Source organism: Euphorbia lathyris, chromosome 4 (assembly GCF_963576675.1).
Source record: "Euphorbia lathyris chromosome 4, ddEupLath1.1, whole genome shotgun sequence".
NCBI classification, from domain to species: domain Eukaryota; kingdom Viridiplantae; phylum Streptophyta; class Magnoliopsida; order Malpighiales; family Euphorbiaceae; genus Euphorbia; species Euphorbia lathyris.
The window spans coordinates 37,447,149-37,469,235 of record NC_088913.1 but is presented as its reverse complement, the minus strand read 5'-3'; the positions used below and the strand labels follow the sequence as shown (position 1 = coordinate 37,469,235).

Sequence of the window (22,087 nt, the reverse complement as noted above, 5' to 3'; positions counted from 1 at the left end):
GCTTGCAGGGTACTACATGAGGTTTATTAAACAATATGGGGTCATTAGTAAACCTCTCACAGAACTGTTAAAGAAGGACAACTTCAAGTGGACGGATCAAGCCCATACAGCTTTTGAAGTCTTGAAACATGCTCTCACTTCATCCCCTCTCTTGGCTTTACCATCTCCGGATAAACAATTTATAATTGAAACTGACGCTTGTGAAGTTGGAATTGGAGCTGTTCTTATGCAGGAATCACACCCAATTGCTTACATTAGCAAAGCATTGGCCTCTAGACACCAGTCCTTATCAATTTATGAAAAAGAGCTACTGGCAGTGGTATACGCAGTAAGGAAGTGGGATCATTACCTGGCTCACTGACATTTTTCCATCAGGACAGACCACAGAAGTTTGAAATTTCTTCTTGAACAACGAATTACAACCGCTCACCAACAGAAATATATAGCCAAACTCTTTGGGTATGATTTTGATATCACTTACAAGAAGGGGAGTGATGACACAGCTGCTGATGCCTTATCAAGACTGCCTAGTGCAGAGTTAGCAATCTTGACGGTTTCCGCTGCTGATGGGAGTCTTATGCCAGAAATAGAAGCTAGTTGGCAGGATCCACAGTTACAAGCTCTCATTCAGGAATTGCAAAGCAATTCCACTTATGGGCCCTATTCATGGCAGGAATCTATCTTAAGGAGGAAGGGACGGATGGTAATCGGCAATGATGTGGCCTTGAGATCCAAACTGTTGACATTGATGCATGACACAGCTCAAGGAGGAAATTCAGGGGTGCAGGCTACCTTTAAAAGATTGCAACTTCTCTTTTATTGGAAGGGAATGGAGAGAGATGTGCGAAATTTTGTCATGAATTGTGCTATTTGTCAAACTTGCAAACCAGAGAACGTGGCAACTCCAGGACTCTTACAACCCTTGCCTATACCCCAGACTATCTGGAGTGATGTGAGCATGGACTTCATTGAGGGGCTTCCAAAGTCTGGGGGAAAAGAGGTCATCAAAGTTGTTGTGGACCGCCTAAGCAAATACGCCCATTTCATAGGCCTCCACCATCCATACACGGCAATTACGGTGGCTCAGGCATTTATGGATAACATCTTCAAGTTACATGGTCTGCCTACCTCAATTGTGAGTGATAGGGATCCCATCTTCGTGAGCAAATTCTGGGAGGAAGTTTTCAAACTACAGGAAGTGGCATTGCTTAAATCCTCTGCTTACCACCCTCAAACTGATGGACAAACAGAGGTGGTAAATAGGTGTCTGGAGACTTACTTGAGATGTATGACAAGTGGAAATCCAAAGATATGGGCTAAATGGCTGCCCTTAGCGGAATGGTGGTACAATACTACCTATCATACTTCCACTCAACCCACCCCTTTTGAAGTAATCTATGGGGTTCCCCCCCCCCCCCCCCCCCCCCAATTCACATTCCCTACTTCTCAAAGGATTCTAAGATTGAATCTGTTGATCAGTTTTTGAGAGATAGAGAGGAGGCCCTGCAAGTAATGAAGAAACAGCTTGGGAGAGCTCAACATAGGATAAAGCAACAAGCTGATCTCCACAGAACTGATCGTGAATTTAATGTTGGTGATTGGGTCTATGTCAAACTACAGGCCTACAGACAACAAAGCACAGTCAGGAGAAGTAATCACAAGCTATCACCATTGTATTTTGGCCCCTTTGAGATAGTGGACAAGATTGGCCGGGCAGCTTACAAGCTCAATCTTCCCCTTAGTTCGCAAATACACCCAGTATTCCATGTCTCCCAATTGAAGACGAAGGTTTCATCACAAGCATTAACTTCAGTTCAGTTGCCATTACCAGTTGAAACTAGGCCAACGCAGTCCTGGAAAGGAAAATGGTCAAACGTGGGAACCAGGCAGCTACTAAACTTCTCATACATTGGTCTGACTGTTCCATTGCAGAAGCCACTTGGGAATTCGCTCCAGAGATTCAAGCTAGATTTCCAGAGTTTCAGATCACTGAACCTTGAGGTCAAGGTTCCTAAGGGGAGTGGATTGATATGTGGAAGAATTCAATTGTCGTTTTAATCATTTTAGTTTGCGTTTAAGTCAATTAAGGTGTCAATTTGTGAGTGGCACGTGTCTTTTTGTTTTTGTCGTTTCTGTTCTGTTAGAGGAGAGAGAGATGGTATAACGGCTATATCAGCCTTGCTCTAGGTCAAATAATGAATAAATAAATAAAATTAAAAAAACAATTTTCTATTTCTTCTCTTCATTTCTGTTCATCACTGTGTAAACTTGTAATACAACATGTAAAATAAATGGACTGAAAACTCAAGGGCTATAAACAAGATCAAAATTATACAATTCAAACTGGACTTACTAATAAATTCAAATGCCAACAGCATCAAGAAGCTGAGAGTGTTGTGAAACTGAAACAAGAGAGTTGGCAACAATAGCACCACTAGCAGCAACTGCAGGCACACCAATACCCGGAAAAGTAGAATCTCCACAGCAATAAAGCTGTGAAACTGGAGTTGAATGTCCAGGAAAAGAACCTTTCCCAGCTTCAATAGCTGGTCCATATGTTCCTCTATTTCTCCTAAGAAATCTTTTGTGTGTCAATGGTGTTCCTACCAGCTTCACCTCACACTTCTCGCGCTTGAACCCTGGACCAATCGCACGCTCCACTGCCTTCCACATTACCTGATTTCCACAAAATGTTATACATACTGATTGGCTGCTAATAACAATTTTAAGATTGTACAATGACTGAAAAGTTGTAGATACCTCTGATCTTTCAGCTTTAAGTTGTTTATATTCAGAGCTCGTCCGGTCAAGCCCTTCCCACAATTCAAATGGCTCGGTTCCAGGTGTATAAGCATGTAGGACATGCTTTCCAGGCGGTGCCAAATCTGGACTAAGAACACTAGGAACAGATATTAAAACCACATTCTGATCTGCATCAACTCCTCTTTCCCAGTCGTTTACTACTATATGATGAATCCCCAGGTCCTCCCGTATGCCCTGGTTCGTTACAAAATTTAGGCTACAACTATATATTTGCTAAAATGCTACATAATGCTTTCTACTTCCATATCCAGAATCTTAAAAACATAGCATCAAATTATGGTCATTTCCGTTGCACCAGCCAAGATAGACTGGTCTAAGCATGATTCCAAATTTCGTTACAGGACGTTGTAACGATTAAGAGTTAACTTGTGCCTAATCTTCTATAGTTTCTCTGCTAAAATAAGCTTGGATAAATGCCAAGAAGGTGGCTTTCAATATCTTTGGTATAAAAATATACAATTACTATGTTTTATAGGTGTTTTGGAGATTTAATTTCAAATTGGAGGTCAAAATGTTGATTTTGTATAAGCTATTCAGAGTATCTAGAACTAAGATTCATAGTTCCATCTCGTGTTACTGTAGCTACAGATTGTTTCAAGATATAGGATGATGAGAAGCTAAACTGAAAAGTGTATTACGATCTCATATATATTTCTTACTGCTGATACATAGATATCAGTTCAAAATTTGAATCATATATGCTTAAGTACTCATTTGATAGATAGGGAATGGAAGTTGCATAAAGATAATTTAAAAGTTTGTTTGGTTGCTAATCATAAGGGGGGGAATTTTGAAAAGATGGTTGAGAGTTAATTGCTCACCTCTGCATCGAAACCCAAATGAAGATGCATAAATGACTCGCACTGTTGTGTTGTCTTAACCCTGTCGATGTATGACTTTGGAAGGGCTTCCTTTGGTAACAGATTTAAAGTATCCCACATTGATGCATTGCTGATGACAGCCTTTCTAGCGCGTACAAACTGCAGCACACAACAATGTACCTTTATTAGTTTCTCATTTATCAGACAATAACGAATCGAATAGAGTCTACTTACTTGACCACTTCTTAGCTTCACTCCGATTGCTCTATTGTTTTCTACAACAATCTCTTCCACATGGCTCCTTAAAGAAATCCGTCCTCCAAACTTCTGCAATCCCCTGACAAGAGCATCAACAATGGCTCCACTTCCGTGAAGAGGGTACTCAAGAGAGCAACCGGGTTTATACCATTCTGCGAACATGTAAATCTGAAAGAGAGAGAAGTTAGAAAGACAATATACCATATTCACTAGCATATGTATACTGTCAAATATGTCCTATTATATTAAAGTTGGGATAATGATGTTTTGATTCTTGAGAATGTAAATAAGTCATAGTTACCATCTCTGCTGAGAGAATACCATTAGATTTCACCCCTGCAAGGAGGAAGGCCAAAAGGTCGATCCAGTTGCGTACAAAAGGATCTTTAAGCTCAAGTGAGTCTACAATTTCTGAAAAGGGCCTAAGAAGCTTCGTGGCACCTAAAGCTCCTTTAGGTCCCATCTCAATAAAAGATTTCAACAGGGAAGGAGCATATCTAGCTGCTGCAGTAGAGATAACTCCAAAATCACTGCGGATGGACAAAGGAGGCAGAGCCATTGCGGCTGAAGACAGTGGAAGTATTGTATCCTGCAGCAGATTTTTCATTTTGAGCATCAAATTGTGAAATGAGAAAATTTGTCACCTTAGAATTACAGAAAGGGAAAAAAATTCAATTCCATAAGCCTATTGCTCTGAATTTATGTATTTTAAGAAGTAAGATGAAAGAAAATTACTGCAACTTACCAGAAGCTTCTTCCAGTCTTGCACTGCATTGGGTCCTGCATACTTCTCAAGGTCCTAGAAAAAGAAGAAAATCTCTGTTAGGCACGTGGATGAGTGCTTCATCAATATGAAAAGACCAAAAAATTAATGCATTCTGCAAAATGGGGGCAATAAACATCAAGATTAAACTGACTGCTCATTACTGAATACACCAAGCTAAGCAAAGAGGAACCTAACCCAAGAAGAATATCAACTCTGATATAGAATCTTTCATTCAACAGATGAAGGTTTCTTACCCCTGTTTGATATTATAGTTCATATTCATAAGATTTCTCTAATTTTATGAAAGCTGCTTGTATTATCCCTGTTTCCTTTTCTCTAACCATTTTTTTAAAACTTCTACAAGACTGATAATGGCAATCTTTGCTTGCTTTTCTCATATCAACTTTGATAGACAAGAGATGCATATATATTATTCAGATATGCTTATAGCATACACTGATATACTAAAAAGAAGACAAGTAACCAATACACCAAACAACATCTACAATGGCTAAATTTGGAAAGGGTAATTGAAGAAGCCCACCTTGTAAAATTCTGTAGGGCCAATCCGTGACAAGAATTCGCCTTCAGGCACATAAACCATCCAAGAGTCATAGTTCACACATGGAAGTGACTCACCCAATGCATCTAGAACCTGAAAAATCACATGAAATATGCTCATAGTTACACTAAGCTAGAGATAGTGCTACCGCTACTAGCTTAAAAACAATAAAAAAAATATTTGTAACAGCCTAGTCCAATACCAGGTAAATATTGTCCATTTCGAACCAAGTTTCATTAGTTGACCCCATGGCTTTATAACGGATCATGCACGAGAAACATAACTTACTTATATAGTCTGATTATCTCATAGGGATTCAATTTATTATGACGTCGTCATGGTCCTCTTTAAATCAGAGTTTCTTAAACCAAAAAGGTCTGAAGTCAATTGCAGTTACATTCAATCTTATTAATTAGAAATTTCACCATAAATAAAGGTGGATAGATGTCTTAAGGGGATTGTGGTGCCTAAGCTTCAAACGCCAGTTGAAAGTGCTTGTTTTAAAATTATTTCCAATATACTGTTAGAATTCAATTGGTATTAACTATAACAAGCTTGACATGCGAAACAGAAAATTAGATACAGAATCACAAGAATAAGTCATTTACTACATCCACAGCCAAATGCAAGGGAGAAACACATAATTCATTAGTAATGGGCAAGTAAGTACAACAATAAGAAAACCACATTCTTTACCCAAGTACCTAACTCTCAAATCTCATGACATCAAGAGCACAAGCTCCAAAACTCTCAGCACAAATAAATAAGCAAACCCTTGTTTATATAAGCCTAAAAATATATCCTTTTCCTAGTAGAATTCACTCTAAATAGGATACTAGAGATAATAATCCACAAAAATACAACAATTTTCAGCCAAAACAAATTACCTGAGCAAGAGGATTGGCCTGGAGACCCCTTGATTGAAAGCCAGAGAACAAGGAAGGACCGGAATCGAACTTGTAGTCTTTAACCTCAAAAGAGTGAGCAGCACCACCAGGCTGATCGTGACTTTCAAATAAGAGAACATCTTGTTCGTATCTAGCCAGAAGACTAGCACAACAAAGTCCCCCAATCCCACTCCCAATGACAACCACATCTGCCTCTGCCTTCCCTGCACTTGATTTGCAAATTGCAAGACAATCGAAGCATCAAAATTCATGTCCACAGCTGCTAATTACAAGTGTCTAGAATTAAGAAGTGAGAAGGAGACCTGGAAAAGATGTCTTATTATCTTTGACAAGGAGAGTACCGTTGGAGGAGGGCACATTAGTGATGGAATTTGGCGCCACATATGAACTTCTGGTATTGGAAGATTTGTTACAAGTGGTGGGGAAGAGGAAACGGGGGTAATTGGGATATAAAGACAACGCCATGATCAGATAAGCTTCGTCCTTGTTGAACAGGATATATAAATAAAATGCAAGGGGATGAAGATGGAGATGGAGATGGAGATGGACTCATCCATTTTTTCTTGTGAAATGGAGACATCCACGTTAACACTACAACACCTCTATATTTTGGTCTTGTCTGTAACAACTACTATTTCTTTCTGTAATGCGAGACTAATTTACTTTTAAGTTTAATCAGATAAAAGGCCTAAAACACAAATAATCCCCTCAACTTGTCCAAATATTGCAAGTGTCTTCTGAACTTTCAATTATAACAACCTACCCCTTAAATTTGTCCAATTATAAAACATAACCCCTCAAACTTGTTCAATTGTAAAACATAACCCCAAATTGCTGATATGAACGGCAATTGAAGAAACACGTGAAATACAAAACCTGCAACGTTCGTGGAGTGTGATAATCAGATCTTTGGCGTGATACGAATCCGGAGAAACGTTTTTACGGTTGCTTCAAGTCCAGGATAAAAAAAAATTCTCAATTTGGGGTTATGTTTTACAATTGGACAAGTTTAAAAGGTAAGTTGTTATGATTGAAAGTTAGAGGGACAGTTGCAACATTTGGACAAATTCAGAGAATTATTATTTTTATTTTAATATTAATACTAAACTTCAATTAACATCTGAGATTAATTACCTGCAAAATGTTTATTTGGACAACATTTATTAAAGTTGTTTATAATATTACCAATTTTTGAAACTTTCCATTTTGATGTCAGTCAAATGTCAATTTTAGACTTTAATGAAAGTTAGTGATTATAACATTAAAAAATATAAAATTGGCTTTTAAAGTTTAGTGGTTATAATGTGAAATAAGTAGAGTTTAATGATTATAAGTGTAATTTATACCAACTTTAATATGTATAAATAGGATAAATTAGACGTTACACTTGATTTCATTATACTTCGTTAACTTCAAAATGAATATTATGGCTCCCTAATTTTACATTTTATTAACAAAATGACACCAAAACTTGATATTTTAACATAATAGCTCTTTTATTGTTGATCAAGTTAAAATGATATATAATGACTTCAAAATATAAAAATCTAACAAAAAGATAAGGTGTAAAAATATCCTTAACGTTTACCACTAAAAGCAATTTTACTTCTGATGGCTAAAACAGTGCAATTTTACTCTTGATATTGACAGCCAAAAGTAATTTTACTCCTAACGTTGATAAGTTGAGTCAATTTGAGAAATAATTCATCTAAATGTCTTTTCGGTCATGAATCTTATCATCTATACTTCACATATGTTTCATTTTATCTCTAATTAGTAACAAATCACAAATATATGATTAGACGTGGAAAAAAAATAAAATATAATTAAAAAAATATAATGTATTTTTTACGAGTTGGAAAACAATTTAAATATTTCGTCGAATTTAAAAATATCAATCTCCAATTTTGTTATGCAATCACAAAAAAAAATATGATTTTTTTATAGAACCAACAGATATGCAATTGGTGCAGAATAAGAAACAAAATATTTGTGTTTTATAAAGATGTCTGGTATTAATCCAACTTGTCAATATTGGGAGTAAAATTACTCTTAGCTGTAAATATTATTGGTATTTGTGCACCTTATCTCATCTAAGAATTAAAATTGTTTAAAACCACATTTCTCATGAAACCACCGTTTTAGATTTTTCAAATCACTATTTTCTAAATTTTCTCTTAATATAATCATTTTCTACCTCATAACTAAATTACTTTAAAACCAAAAGATTCAAGAATTAAAATCGATTAAAACATTCAATTAACTCCTTGTTAGACTTGTAAGTTAAATTTTGAGGAGTTTATCACAAAATCCAACTTTAAATACCTCTCCTCAAAGACTCTGTGTCTTCTCTCTATTATTAAGGAGGTTCCGCCCTTCTTTTTATTTCTTTATGGAAAATTATATTTCATTCCATTAAAGGAAACAAAAAAAAAACAAGAACATAAGCCGGATTAAAACCTCACACAATAAGGTAATAAAAGCTAAAAAAAAAAGTAAAAATATAACACAAAGGACAACAAATTCATACTTCTCATAAATCTAAAGCTACACGAAAGCAGCTGCAAACCAATCATCATTTAGTTTCTTCTAACCAATTGAATCAAGTCATTTCTATTGGTGCAATCTCGTATAAGATAATATGCTCCCTTTTCTTGCTAAATCTGAAAAAAAAAAAAGTATAAATGAAAGAGTTGTATAGTTGACAAATGCAAATCACACAAAAAAATCTGATGAGATGTATGAATTTCAGCTGAAATGAAAACACTAACAAAAAAAAAAGAATACTAAAAATATGAAGATAAAAATATAGGTGAGGGGAAGAAGAAGGAAGACAATCTCTCTCCTCCAAATAGATCTAATTACTTTTGTTACTAATTAGCAATTTGAAGCTTCAAATATGTGCCTTCGAGAGGTATCTTCCACTCTCACTGTTGTTAAATATAACAATACATAATATTTTTAATAATAAATAAATAGTGACCATGAGAAATATTGTTAGAAATGACATATATTGTAAGAAACAATTATTTGTATTATTTATAAAGAGTTGACTAAGAGCCTCTTGAAGATACTCTTAGAAAATAATTTCAATCAAATCTACAATAAATAGCTACATGTTATTGGAGTGCTCATCTTAATCTACGATTTAAAAAAAAAAAGATCATTATGTTAGAAAATGCAAAGTTTTGGGGCACAATGTTTGTTTTTGAAATTCGGATATCATAATAAAAGCAAGTTAAGTTATGCCTGGATGTGATTTACCTTGTGTAAATAGTATTCTTCTATAATAGCTCACCCTACCGATTAAAAAAAAAAGATAGATATTATCAATTAAAAGAAAGATATGAAGATTAATATAAAAAATAAATATGTATAAATAACATCGTTTGATTAATTGGATGTATTATTATCGAAATATTATAAAGTTTCTCCATAATTATGTCCAGGGATGTACAAAGTATAACTAATCTATCAATTCAACTCAATCCAGCATATTCTATATTATCTAATTTATTTATTAGGTTAGACGGGACTGAACTGCATTTGATTAAGAAATATTGAATGTAATTTAAATTATTCATCCACTAAACTAGAATTAATTAAGTTTGCTAAAATATAATCTAATACTAGAATTATTTCATTGATACTAATAGTTTTTTCAACTCATTATATATAGTCTCTTTTGAAATAATCTATTTATTTATAAAATGTGAAAATGTAGCACCAACACATTTCTATTATTATTTCATTCTCTTTTCTCTTCCACAACAATTATCTCTCTCCACCATTATCTCTCTTTTCTTCTTTTCTTATATTTTTCTTTTTTTCATTTTCATGAATTCCAAATTTCTAAAATTTCAAAAATTATAGAATTTCAAAATTTTTTAGAATTTTAGAAATTCTGAAATTCCAGAAATCTAAAATTCTAGAATTTCAAATTTTTTGTAATTCTAAATTTCTATTCTGAATTTCGATAATTTCAGAAATTCTTGAATTCTAGATTTTTGGAATTCCAATTTATTTCCAAAAATATGGAATTTCAAAATTTTCTAAAATGCCAAAAATCCGGGTTTTTACATTTGAAATTGTTTAAATCAATAATCAATTCCTACCCAACTCAACCCAATCTATTCAATTTCAATATTTAATGAATTGGATTAATTTTAACAACCTTTTAATGGATGGAGTTAAATTGTAACCCAAATATAAAAAAAAAAAAAGGTTTAATACATCATTTGTCTCATGAACTTGTCCAAAAAATTTGACTGGTCTCCTAAACTTTCAAAGTGTGTCCGTAACTCCTGAACTTGCATAAGATGTTCAGTTGGCCTCCTAAACTTGCGTAAAATGTCCTCAATTAATAACTCCATCACAAAAAAGAATGCGGAATATATATTGCATCCTACTTAAAAATATTAAAAAGACCAAAATCAGAGTATGCAATTGTAATATTAGAAAATATAAGTTTTACAATTGAAAAAGTAAGAACTTTTTTAATTTATTATATGAATTATGTAATAACATTACAAGGTACATGCAACACATTTCACATTTAATTTGCTTTTTTGAACATTTTATGCAAATTTATAAGGCTATAAAGACTCTTTGAAAGTTCCAATCAAGCTTTTTAAACAAATTCAAATCTTGGACAAATTCAGAAAACAAATGACGTATTAAACCTATAAAAAATTAATTCTTTATACACTCCTAATTATGTCCTTAACGTCTAAAAACTCATTAGTAATAATGAGTTACTAAATTAACATATTATAAATTACATCAATGCATGTTTCCGAAAGTGAATTTTATTCATAATTATCTCAATATTTTTTTTACACCGAAAAACTGATTAGAAATAATGACAAATGCTAAATTGATGTCATGTAAATTAATAAAATATTAAGAATTTTATTGAGTTTGACTTGGAGCGAGAATCAAAGCTTTGCTCAGAACCCTTTCGTTTCCAAGACAAAGATGATAATTTATTTTCGAACATCATGTGATGGATAACAGTTCAATAGACATAAGACATAAGACCAAGTTAGTTGCTACCCATCTGATAATTAATATTCATTCACGCTTTTAAACCCACTCAATTCTCATAAACATTCACATAAAAATGACATTTTCACTAATAAGCTGGCCAAAGGTCTCCAGCTTTTCTTCTCTTCAACAAAACCCAATTATAGATAGATAGCCCTAAAAACTACCCGAGGAGGCGCCTACTACAAACAAATCCTCTCACCAATCACGTATGCTAAACTGCTTAACAAGACATAAACGCAAAAGCATCATAAAATCAACTAATGCTTTGCTTTCCATATCTATATACAGTTTTAACCGAAGTAGCAAGGGATCAACCTATTATAGACCTAGAATAACCCGATTTCCAGTCAGTCAAAGACAAGAATGTTGCACATCCCTGGCTCTTCCCGAGTAGAACCCACAATGGGGGAACCCCCCTGGCAAAACCTGTCTTCCTATCTATATATGGTTATAAGGATGATATTTTTCCCCCTTCTCCCTTTCTTCCTATTCCGAGCTGTCTTTTGACTATCAGGATTCCTTCAGCCCATGTATTTAATTACACCAAAGTATCTGCATCATTGATGGCTACTTTCATCTTTCTTCTAGCTTCTGCGAAGAAGAAACCACTCTCCACTGCTGAAACTTTCACTCCTGACCATCTGTTTAGTAAAAAGAGAGGCCACGCGACTGAGAGCAACTGCTTGCTCCAAAATTTTATAGGACTAAGCCTTCTGCTGCAAAATAATTTACCACATCGCACCATCAGTGTGTGTCAAAAATTTTAATTTTTGAACTTGCAAACACATTACTCAATAGCATTATTCCGAATACAGTAACCAATGTAGCTGACATTTTGGACCGCCATACTGTAGCCCATATTCAAATTATTACTTCCAATTACAGCCAGGCAAACTAACTCTAGTTAATATATGCATAAAGACTGAATTGTTTGATACAAATACATATTCATCCAACATCTCAATTTCTGCATTTTTGTGTTGATTTTACTAATAGAACTGAAGGGCCAAAATTCAACACAAGTTCTACACTTTATATTTGATTGATAAGTAAAATCTTAAGGTTTATTTGTTGATCAACCTATAAAAGAACATATACAGTGTAAACAAAATGCATCTAAATCATTGTTACTGTAAGAATCCAATGGACATCATATTGCTTTTTTTCTAATGATCAATTCCTAACTGCCTATCCTAACCAGCTGGAAGAATTAGAAAAGGACATTGGACAAAGACAGAAAAGAATATGCTTTTCCTTGTTTTGTATAGAGGAGGGGCAAGGCAACTACAGTGATCCTTTGGGGTCCTTCATTTGGGAAATCATGTGGTCTGGCACGACTTGAAGAATCACTAATAGAAAGGATTCAACTTTGTTCACGGATTCTCTCCTTAAATAAAATATGAAGCAACTCAAGACAAAGCTGGAAAGGATATCTGGTCAAACTCCATGAGTTACTTGAAGTGATCATTTAACTAAGTGGTGGAAGGAAAGCTGAGAGTGTGCTCCCTATGGCCATCCAACAAGCCCTTCTTTCCCAAGAAATTCTGTTCGGTTTGTGGGTATATCTTCTCAGGGCAGGGCTCTTGCTTTAATTTTAACAAGTGACATCAAAATGTGTCGTTTTCTTCAATTTCTTTTTGAAACAAAACATCCAATTAAGGAGTATTAAAACGGAATGTACTTCACTTATCTATCTCCTACTAGATTCATTCTTAGTACAGAAAGAGCACAGAGAACCAGGGAAAAGAATAGATGTAGAGGTGGACTGTCATGTCGTGGCATTATAATTAGAAATATGGAAAGTCAATTTCAATAAAATAAAATAATCACCTGTTCAGAAATACTATGAACCAGAACTTGACTTTTGAACCCAGACCTGCTTCTGTCAAAAACTTTCAGCCAGTTAGTATGAAAGGAAACAGAAATGACACAAATGGAGCAAAGAACTTTAAATCCAAATGGTTTACAAGTGTAATCACCTCATGGGAACCATAGCTAGAAACACCACCTCTCTTTGAAGGCTTCCCCTCCACAGATGAGCCATCAGCATCCCTCACTGAATGTGATGGTCCACGACGACCAAAATGTTTATGTGACCCTATATAAGATCAAGCACCAAAATCATGGAATCCAAGTCTCGTGAATGATTCATGCAAGTGTGCCATCTAACAGAAATAGATGCTTTATCTAAAATAAGTTGCCAACAAACAATTATCTAGAGAAGATTGACTGTTGAGTCCAGTCCCAAGGATTTTAATTTCTCCAGTCCTTGAGTTTGATGAACCACCTTTTACATCTCCAATATTTCCTAGTAGATGATAGGCATAAGACTACATATATGCACATATCCATTTATTTACGCATATATATGCATGCTCGACATTGAAATATGCTATTCATTGGAACTTGTTTTTTCAGAATAGAGTGCCAGTAATTCAGTTGTATGTATACTTGTATAGTTCAGCATATCTGGTGAATCAATTAGGTGCAATCACAAAGACAGTATTTCCCAAATGCTTTAAATATACTCTTTACTGCAATTCAAAGATTTATGTTAAGTAATGGTATACCTTGATAAGAATCTCCACCTGATTGTGAGGATTGTGATGCAGAGGGCAAGGATTCATCACTCGCATAAGATCCATCTGACCGGCGAAGAGGAGTCCATACAACACGATCAGGCCTATCCTTATTTCTCATGCGCTTTTCTTGCTTATCACCAGAAAACCCATGCAAGTCATTACCAACAACCTTGTCATCTGAAGCTCCATTTGAATCCTTCGAAACAATGTGCACATGTGGAGGCCGAGGAGGACGCTTTTCCTTTTCCAAAGTTTGAGCTTGCTGATCAAATTGGATTCCAGAAGATTGATTTTGGCGTGAATCCTTGTTCAAAAGTATGCTTCTAATTATCCTTCCACTGGCCCTCTGGCTCTGCTTCAGGGAAGGACCAATCGCATTTTTATCAAATGATCCTGCATTCTGCAGTGACAACCACCAGACAGTACCATAATTTATACACTTACCAGAAATCTAAAAAGCTATCTGCTTAAACATGAACTTAGTCATTATTATGACTGAAGATCCACAAAAAGGGATGAGGCATAAATCAGCAAATTGCACGTACGCATACATAAAATATGGTTGTAGAAAAATGATATCACGCAGCTCACAAAAAATGCAGAGTTGGGCCCAAATGATGGGAACCACCTTCTGAAGACTTGGCATATTGCCAGCCACAAATTATTCCAATTTAAGCAAAATCTGAATATGTCCCTAGGATAATGCCTCAAAAAGCATGGTTAAATAAAACACAATAAAAGAATTAGAAAATCTAGAAGTGCACGTGATGAGATGCGAGCCAACAGCAGAAAAACTTATTGCATAACGTTTTTGCCTAGACAGTACATTAGATCCCACCACTATCAACGCTCATTTAGTTAAATTCTTTCATTATATCAGCAGCCTCATACTTTCCTTTTATTTTTTTTGGGGAGAACCTTAAACCTTCTTTGTGGAAGTTCTGAGTTCACAAATATTGATCGGGTGTAGCTCAAACAGTAAAACTGTTCTTAAAAACAATAAGGAAAGCAAGTGCACTGTACAAGCAAACTGCAACTGGCAGAGCAGGAGAAACATAGCCACAGTAAAAAAAAATGAAATAGATTCCTAAAAGGCCATAGCAATGGTCACAGCAGCAAAAGTAGCAATAGAGACCCCAATGAAGAATCCAACAGAGTGTAGAATCCATTATAAACAATAGAAAAGTATAAATAAGGTAAAATTGTAGTACAAGCCTTTATGACTACATCGCCAATGCTTCTTTATTTATGTAACTGTTACAAGTATGTTTCTTTCAATACATCATCTGCTGGCTGTTACTCTGAGTTCCCTGTAAATAAAACCCAGGATATTTTTAAATCTTCAGATCTCTGTTAAAGACTTATTTCAGTCCTCAGTTTTTGTGAACCATTGTTTCCTTCATAGTTTTTCAACAGCTCAAGAGTCAAGACTGAAAAATTAATATTAGTTTTCAAGTTGTAGCAGAATTCACTAACACTTCTAATTCAGTTAGGGAAAATTCTTATAGTTCAGTCTTCAGTTAAAACATAAATTCCAGCACTTAATCTCATGCTGACTATGCCATGCAACCAAATTCTAGGTTTGATGCCTACAGGAACCTCATCTGTTATGCACAAGGACCATAGTTATCAAAGGCGCGCCTCAGGCTCAAAAGGCTCAAGGTATGTCGCCTGAGAAGGCAAAAGGTGCGCTCTGTTCAAGAGGTGCACCTCTAAGTTGAGCCTTTGCGAGCCTAGCACCTTGCTGGAGGCGTGCCTAGGCGCAATTTCACAAGACACAATTTTTTTAGGTTCCAAATTAAAAGTTGTTTCAATTTCAACCCTTCCCTATCTATATCATTTAGGGTTAAAGAAAGAACTTATCATATTAGAGTAAGAAAAAAATATCATGAATACCTCTAGGCCTAGAAGGCTCAAGCACCATCTTTTAGTGTTCGAGAAAGAACTCCTAAGTTCTTAGAGATGAGGAGAAAGAAGAATCAGCCTTTGCACATGAGTATCATGAAGATGAAGAGGATGAGATTGGGAACCTTGAATTGAAGATGAATTCGATGTTGGTGACTTTCATGAGTGATGAATATGGACTAGAGAGACTTTAGACTTGATGAAAAGTAGTTGCTAGACTAATATTAATTAACTTGGGATTTGGTTGAACTTTAGTCTCTAGATTTAGAACCTAGTATTGCGAATTCTGATTGTGGAAGAGTTAATAGTTAATTTCAAATTTATTTCATGCTAAAATTTATAATTAAGATGATGGATAATTGGATATGATTTAGTATTTGACTATTTATTACATTTAGAAATGTTAATTATTGTTGTTTTATGATTTTTATATATTATTTCTCTTTACTGTGCCTTGTGTCGCTCAAGCGTGCGCCTTGTGCCTAGACTCAAGGACCTCCTTGCGCCTTAGTGCGCCCTGTGACTTCAATAACTATTATAAGGACTTCTCAGGTCCATGCTTAGATTCTTTTGCCTTCTCTTACTTTCTACTTTCTATCAGCTCCCACAAAATACCTCGTATTTTGTATTCAATAAAAGCAACCTACAAACTGTTATTCTACTTTAGGACCTATCTAATACAATTCCTGAAAGCTGTCATATTTCTGCCAGAGTAATATAAATAATACAGAAATATAGAAGAGTGACTAAGGAAATCTTCCTGGCCTCTTAAAGTAAGGACGAGAGTAGCACTAGCAGGTTGATGATTAATTCATTAAGGTCATAATACTCTTGCTAATAGAAAAGAAAGAATTGTTCAATAGCCATAAACAATAATAACATCAATTTAGTTTATATTGCTAATATAAGCAACAGCCGAAGAACATGGATATAACAAGGATCACAAATCTCCATTCACCAATCATTTCATGATGCGCAAGATATTCAGTTAACGTGGATGGTCTAACAAAAAGGCCACTTAATTGAAAACAAGAAAACCGTTTTCTGCTTCTGGTCTTTCAACTAGCATCTGTGACACTAACAACGACAGTGCAAGGATAGTGAAATTCATCAATAGCTATCTATATCACAATATAATTATATTGAACACAAGCAAAATAAGAAGCAGTATCAACACAGGTAGATAGACATGTTGAAGTTTATCCATTTCATGTCCTCTTACTTTTACTCACTCTATGAGCCATTCTATCTAAACATTAAAATAAAATATCTCCATTTATGCGTAATATAAAAAAATTCTGAGCAAGATCCAACAGAAAATGCAGAGTAATGCAAGACTTACAGGTGAAATTTCTTTCTCTTTCCCTTTCAGAAGAAGGATTTTCTTTTTGCCAGTATCAGCAATTCCGGGAACTCCTTTAACAAATCCATTAACAAAAAGTCATATTTATTGCCAAGTCATTGTAGAACCAACAAAATCTACCAGTAAATGCTATATTGGCAAAATTTAAACAACCATGTAATGATTCTAAACATAGGTAGTGAGCAATAAGGAAAATGCACATAACTGAATAACCCCAAACACTAAGTTCAACTTACATAATTTATGAAAATCAACCTGCCTCTGACAGCTATTATGAGGCACTAGCAAAAACAATTTATACAAGGCAGCTCTATGTTCCTGCTTAAATGTGTGATGAAGCAGAAAACATCATGTATACTCAATATTTGGTTTCCAGGTGTTACTTCCATATTCTATTGTCTCTCATGCATAGTTCCAATGGCAAATGTTTGAGAAAATTACTATTAAAAACTTGAAATTCGGTTGCACAGTTATACCACTTTCATCCTCCAATACTTCAGCTCCACTTGCAGAAGCAAAAGTAACAGCTTTATCAGAAAGTTGCTGGTCATCTCGTTTCGGAACCAATAGATAGGTTGATTTATCTTTTCCACTTGTACTTTTTGCAGTGTCCCTTAAAACATACTGCCCACCAAACAAGTCAAATTACTAACGATTTCAAACAACAGGACATAAAGCCTATAATACTTAACAAAGAATAAATTGATAATTGAACTCTGGAATACAGGTGCTTTTTGCTTAGAAAAATAAACATTACACAAAAAACTAGGAATTTGGAGCTCCAAAACAGACAATATTCTTTCACATCCTAATGCCTCCATATATCTCATTTTACTAGATTTTAGATTTTTGCAAGCTTATAATCACTTTTTTTTTTTTTTTTCGGCCCGGTCGCATTACGCGTCCCCGCTGAGCGAGGGTCCGGGGAGGGGTCCCACCACAAGGGTGTATTGGGGGCAAGCCTTCCCTTGCCAATTTAATTGGCAAGAGGCCGCTCCTAAGACTCGAACCCGTGACCTCTGGTCACACGACAACAACGTTTTACCGTTGCGCCAAGGCTCGCCCTCTCTTATAATCACTCAACTAGAAAAATAAAATTAATTAGAAGCGGAGTAATATATAAAAAAGCCTGTCTACCAAAATGACAAAAAGCAGATAGCACACTTTGCCCTTAAATCACCAAGCGACAAAAGTAGGCTTAGATTAGATCAATCAAATATTTATTTGTCAAATATCCTCCCTTTCAAACTACACAATCTTGATCTCTGTGCAAATTTAAGCATTTCAACTTTCAATAGTTCTCAAGTAACTATAATTAACGTCACTACTAGTCTAGTCTGAATAGCAAAAAATTTACTCTTCAGAGTGAGTTTATCACGCATCTCATCTTAACCATCAATCTTGTCAAGTGAATTTTTGTTCAATTACAAACTGCATATTTTATCAACCTATGTACACTTCGCTTAGGTACATCTGAGTACATAAGCTAAAACGCATGCTCGCAAGTTTCCAGAAGAAAATATGGTTTTATTATACAAAAAAAAAAGTACAAGTTATGATGGATGAACACTGCAATAACAATCTTCCAGCTTTAGATACATAAAGCAAGAATATAAGAGCACAAAATGAAGCACAATAATTTACTATTGCACAGAAAACACATATCGGCCTAAAAAATCTCAAAAAACTGAATATACTTATCATCAACAATACCATTGTGGTTGAAACTCTCTTCTTTTCAGAACTTCGTTTGGAAGAGCCAGAGCTTCCACTTGCACCAGCACGTCTGCTGATTTTCCCATTTGACAACATTCTCTGCTACAAAAAAAAAAATAATAAATACTGAACATATAATGGAAACAAATATGATAACAAATAAAATAGAAGCAAAGAATCACAGAAGGAGCAAATTTTGAGATTGGGGAAATTAATACGACTTTTAACATGCTTTCCAAGAAGGAATAACACAATTCATCAGTATTTTACCAAATAAGCAATAGCCTCTGATAAATAGCATATAATACAAAGATAATCACGCTGATGTTCTCTAAGAAAATCCCCAAGCATTCATATTAAATCAAAACAGTACCCGAGATCCACTCTTAGCAGCTCTTTTTTGACGGACAAAATCCATTAAGGGTGTAACTATTGGAGCATCCTTTGGTGCACCTGCAAAAGATCTCAAGTAAGGAAGAATGTATATCTAAGTGATATAAAATTAAGTGTTTCAAGATATATTGCACTATCATGCATTTCCTCATTTTATTAGACTATTTATCCAGAAAGCTGCATGCGACAAAGAAAGCAACCAACCAACTCTTTCAGCTTCTCTTCTTTCCAATTGTATCTCTGCACTCGGAAGATTCTCAGCAGGCTTTGATATCGATTCAAGGAACTCCAAATATGAAGGATCTACATATTCAACAAGTAAATTTTCTATTTCAAACAGAAAGATGATGGAAAACATATGTTCACAAGAAATAATTATATTTCCAAATTCCATGATGCTAAATTTTCTGGTAAAGCAAACCTTTTGATATGGTTCCTTCACGACCATCCTTCTTAGACCACTGTTTTGGAACACGCTGTGACGGAGCATACTCGACAATAGCTCTGAACTGAGTGCCTGGAAAAGAAAATAATCAATTTCGTATTTTCACAGCTAGCATCAAATTTTGCGAAGTTACTCATTCAAGAACATGAAAAGAAAAATAGAACTGAACACAAGAAAAGCTAAATAAGTTTGTTGACTTCTTTACCCTATGCAAAATAGAATAGTGTTTTGAATTAAAACAAAATCATAATATTCTGACATGATTTGTGTCTCTCATCAATCTTTTTTTGAAGGTGTGCTCAAGAATTACCCTTCTCATTCACAAAGAGATGGCCATTAAAAAACTCTGCAAACTCAATAACATCTTCAGGCTTTTTGAAGTCAATATAGGCTCTGGAAAAGGATTGATGCTTCTGACTGCAATGATTTTAAGAAAAATTAGAACACAACACAACATCTGAAACACAAAAAAAAAACTATAAGCACCAGTGTTTATAAAACACAATCAGAGTCGCAAAAATTAATAATAATAAAAAGAAAGTGACCAGTTCATTACAACAACAGTCATTCTTTCACAAGAAGAATTACAAATAAAACATTAACATGGCATGCAAATGATTTGAGTTGCCAAATTTATATTCAAGAAGGTGATCAAATTTGCCATAAGAATTGGCATTCCTTCCTTATAACTTAAGCATGCTAGCAGAGATATTACAGCAGTTGAATTTTTAAAACCATCTTTATGGGAAAAAATCAAATTATAATCAAATGAAGCAGAACACTTTTGTATGAAATATCCAATGATGGATGTAGGAAAATAAAAAGATAAAAGAATGATCCGCCATAGAGTAAAATCAGAAGAAACCTGAAACTATATAATCGAACTACAAATGATTATAAAAACGACTAATATTTTAACAATAATTGAAGGTAATGTACAAATAGCTTTTACATTTTCCTTTTAGCAAGTTAATTACAAACAATTAACTTGGTCAGGCATGGATTTGAGGAATTAGAACAATACAACAACTGTCAGTTTCTTTACTACAAAACTGTTTACTATAATTTCCTCCTTTTTTCCTCAAGTGTCATGTAATTAACAAGGAAGAGCAAACCCATGTTAGACCAAGCTAACCAGGCAGAATCCTAAAAGTACATTTAGTTGATCTCAACTCAATTCAGTTCCCATTACCATACCTACCACCTATTCAGTCACTGGATGTACAGTTTTCATAAAAACATTAATTGTTTTCCAAATTGACACCCATCCTTCCACTAAAGCTAACTACTTCAAACATCCAGAAACCCTTAACCGCAACTAATTTATAGCCAACTCAGTACCTCCCCAACATGGTAACCCACCTTGATCGGAGTTAGTGCAGACTGATTTTACTTCTCAAATTCAACTTTAAAGACAATAAACCCGGTCATACATACATCGTTTATGAGTATAACACACTTCAATTAAATCCACCTTCAACAGGTAAAAACAATAAACTCCACAATGATATAACTAACAGAAAGCATAGATAAAACCCTACACATTCAGAAAACGGGCAAAAAGAATCCTGTCGAAATGAGAAAAAAAAATCAAGAAAATCAAAGCTCTAACCTGCTTTTGCCAGGACGGAACGATGCCCAATTATAACGTCCACCGAAGGCAACGTCGATTTGCTCCATAAGCATGACTTGAGAAATCGTCGGTGGCAGGTGACGCACCACCACCTTGGTCTTTTCAGATTGACCCTTCATGCCTCCGAAAACCTAAACGGAAGAGAAAGAAAGAAATAGACGAAACCCTAAAAAATCCGAAATCCCCAAAATCGAAACTATGATACTCTACAAATCTATCTTAAATCTTCCAAATTGATCTTAAGAGGTAGAAAAATCTCCATGAGATTACATCTTCTTCATGAAGAAATAGCATCGATCGAGAAGAATTTCGTGGCCTAATGATGGATTGGAGCCCTAATCGCCATGCACGGAAGTTGAAGAAAGAAAAAAAAAAAAGGAAGAGCGAAACGAATAGATTGGGAGAAAATGTATATATACGGCTGGATATGTAAAAATACGGGATTTGGTAGTGCAGTGAGAATATAAAATAGAATATAAGATTAGATGAGGTGCAAGGAAATATGTTGGAAGCAGCCAGCGGGCGGTTGTGCAACTAAATCGTCCGTAACGGTTTAAATCTAATCATAAGTTAAATGTATCACAATTTTATGGTTTGCAACTCCCATAAATAAAAGCCCAATTTGATTCTCCTTTTTCTATTTTTTTTTTTTTTAAGATAAGAGGAAATATATTAATCACAGCCTAGCGGCATCGTTACTGACCGAGTCCCAAATACTGACGGAGCAATCTTCTATAAATAAAACATCGAAAAATTAATATCCCTCGCCCACCGAGCCAAATTGTGAGCCGGCACATTTCCTTCCCGATGTACAAAATGAAAAGAACAAAGAGCAAACCCCGACCTAAGACTTAGAACATACT

At 34.9% G+C, this 22,087-nt stretch overlaps 2 protein-coding genes across 9 annotated transcripts; both read right to left on the bottom strand.

Annotated features, from left to right (window-relative positions):
• Positions 1-2,208: 2,208 nt before the first annotated feature.
• Positions 2,209-6,754, bottom strand: LOC136227792 (prolycopene isomerase, chloroplastic). Its single transcript, XM_066016548.1, has 9 exons — positions 6,441-6,754; positions 6,118-6,341; positions 5,213-5,323; positions 4,648-4,701; positions 4,204-4,491; positions 3,879-4,070; positions 3,645-3,803; positions 2,761-2,997; positions 2,209-2,676 (listed from the first exon to the last, which is right to left on the bottom strand). Exons 1-9 carry the CDS (start codon positions 6,601-6,603, stop codon positions 2,362-2,364), a joined length of 1,743 nt encoding a protein of 580 aa, XP_065872620.1. The 5' UTR covers positions 6,604-6,754; the 3' UTR covers positions 2,209-2,361.
• Positions 6,755-11,196: 4,442 nt separating this feature from the next.
• Positions 11,197-21,675, bottom strand: LOC136227857 (regulator of nonsense transcripts UPF3-like). Of its 8 annotated transcripts, none has more exons than XM_066016619.1 (14): positions 21,495-21,675; positions 21,204-21,355; positions 19,902-20,008; positions 19,568-19,663; positions 19,351-19,449; positions 19,127-19,206; positions 18,751-18,855; positions 17,479-17,661; positions 17,274-17,355; positions 17,017-17,087; positions 13,758-14,169; positions 13,167-13,285; positions 13,018-13,063; positions 11,197-11,903 (listed from the first exon to the last, which is right to left on the bottom strand). In XM_066016619.1, exons 1-13 carry the CDS (start codon positions 21,516-21,518, stop codon positions 13,031-13,033), a joined length of 1,563 nt encoding a protein of 520 aa, XP_065872691.1. In that variant the 5' UTR covers positions 21,519-21,675; the 3' UTR covers positions 11,197-11,903; positions 13,018-13,030. The 8 variants fall into 8 exon arrangements, with proteins under 8 accessions (XP_065872691.1, XP_065872692.1, XP_065872689.1 ...); XM_066016620.1 differs by having other exon boundaries at positions 11,197-11,900; XM_066016617.1 differs by having other exon boundaries at positions 11,197-11,900; positions 13,018-13,069; positions 21,495-21,674.
• Between the last annotated feature and the right edge of the window lie 412 nt (positions 21,676-22,087).

Bases quoted from the DNA above. Each gene is read 5' to 3' on its own strand.
- LOC136227792 (XM_066016548.1), bottom strand. From the start codon at position 6,603: ATGGCGTTGTCTTTATATCCCAATTACCCCCGTTTCCTCTTCCCCACC. The intron at 4,702-5,212 runs GTGGGCTTCTTC...TTCTTTTTCTAG, and splicing joins GCCCTACAGAATTTTACAAG to GACCTTGAGAAGTATGCAGG. The intron at 4,071-4,203 runs GTAACTATGACT...TCTCTCTTTCAG, and splicing joins GTATTCTCTCAGCAGAGATG to ATTTACATGTTCGCAGAATG.
- LOC136227857 (XM_066016617.1), bottom strand. From the start codon at position 21,518: ATGCTATTTCTTCATGAAGAAGAT. The intron at 21,356-21,494 runs GTAATCTCATGG...TCTTCCGTTTAG, and splicing joins TATTTCTTCATGAAGAAGAT to GTTTTCGGAGGCATGAAGGG. The intron at 13,070-13,166 runs GTGATTACACTT...AGTTTTTGACAG, and splicing joins CTAGCTATGGTTCCCATGAG to AAGCAGGTCTGGGTTCAAAA.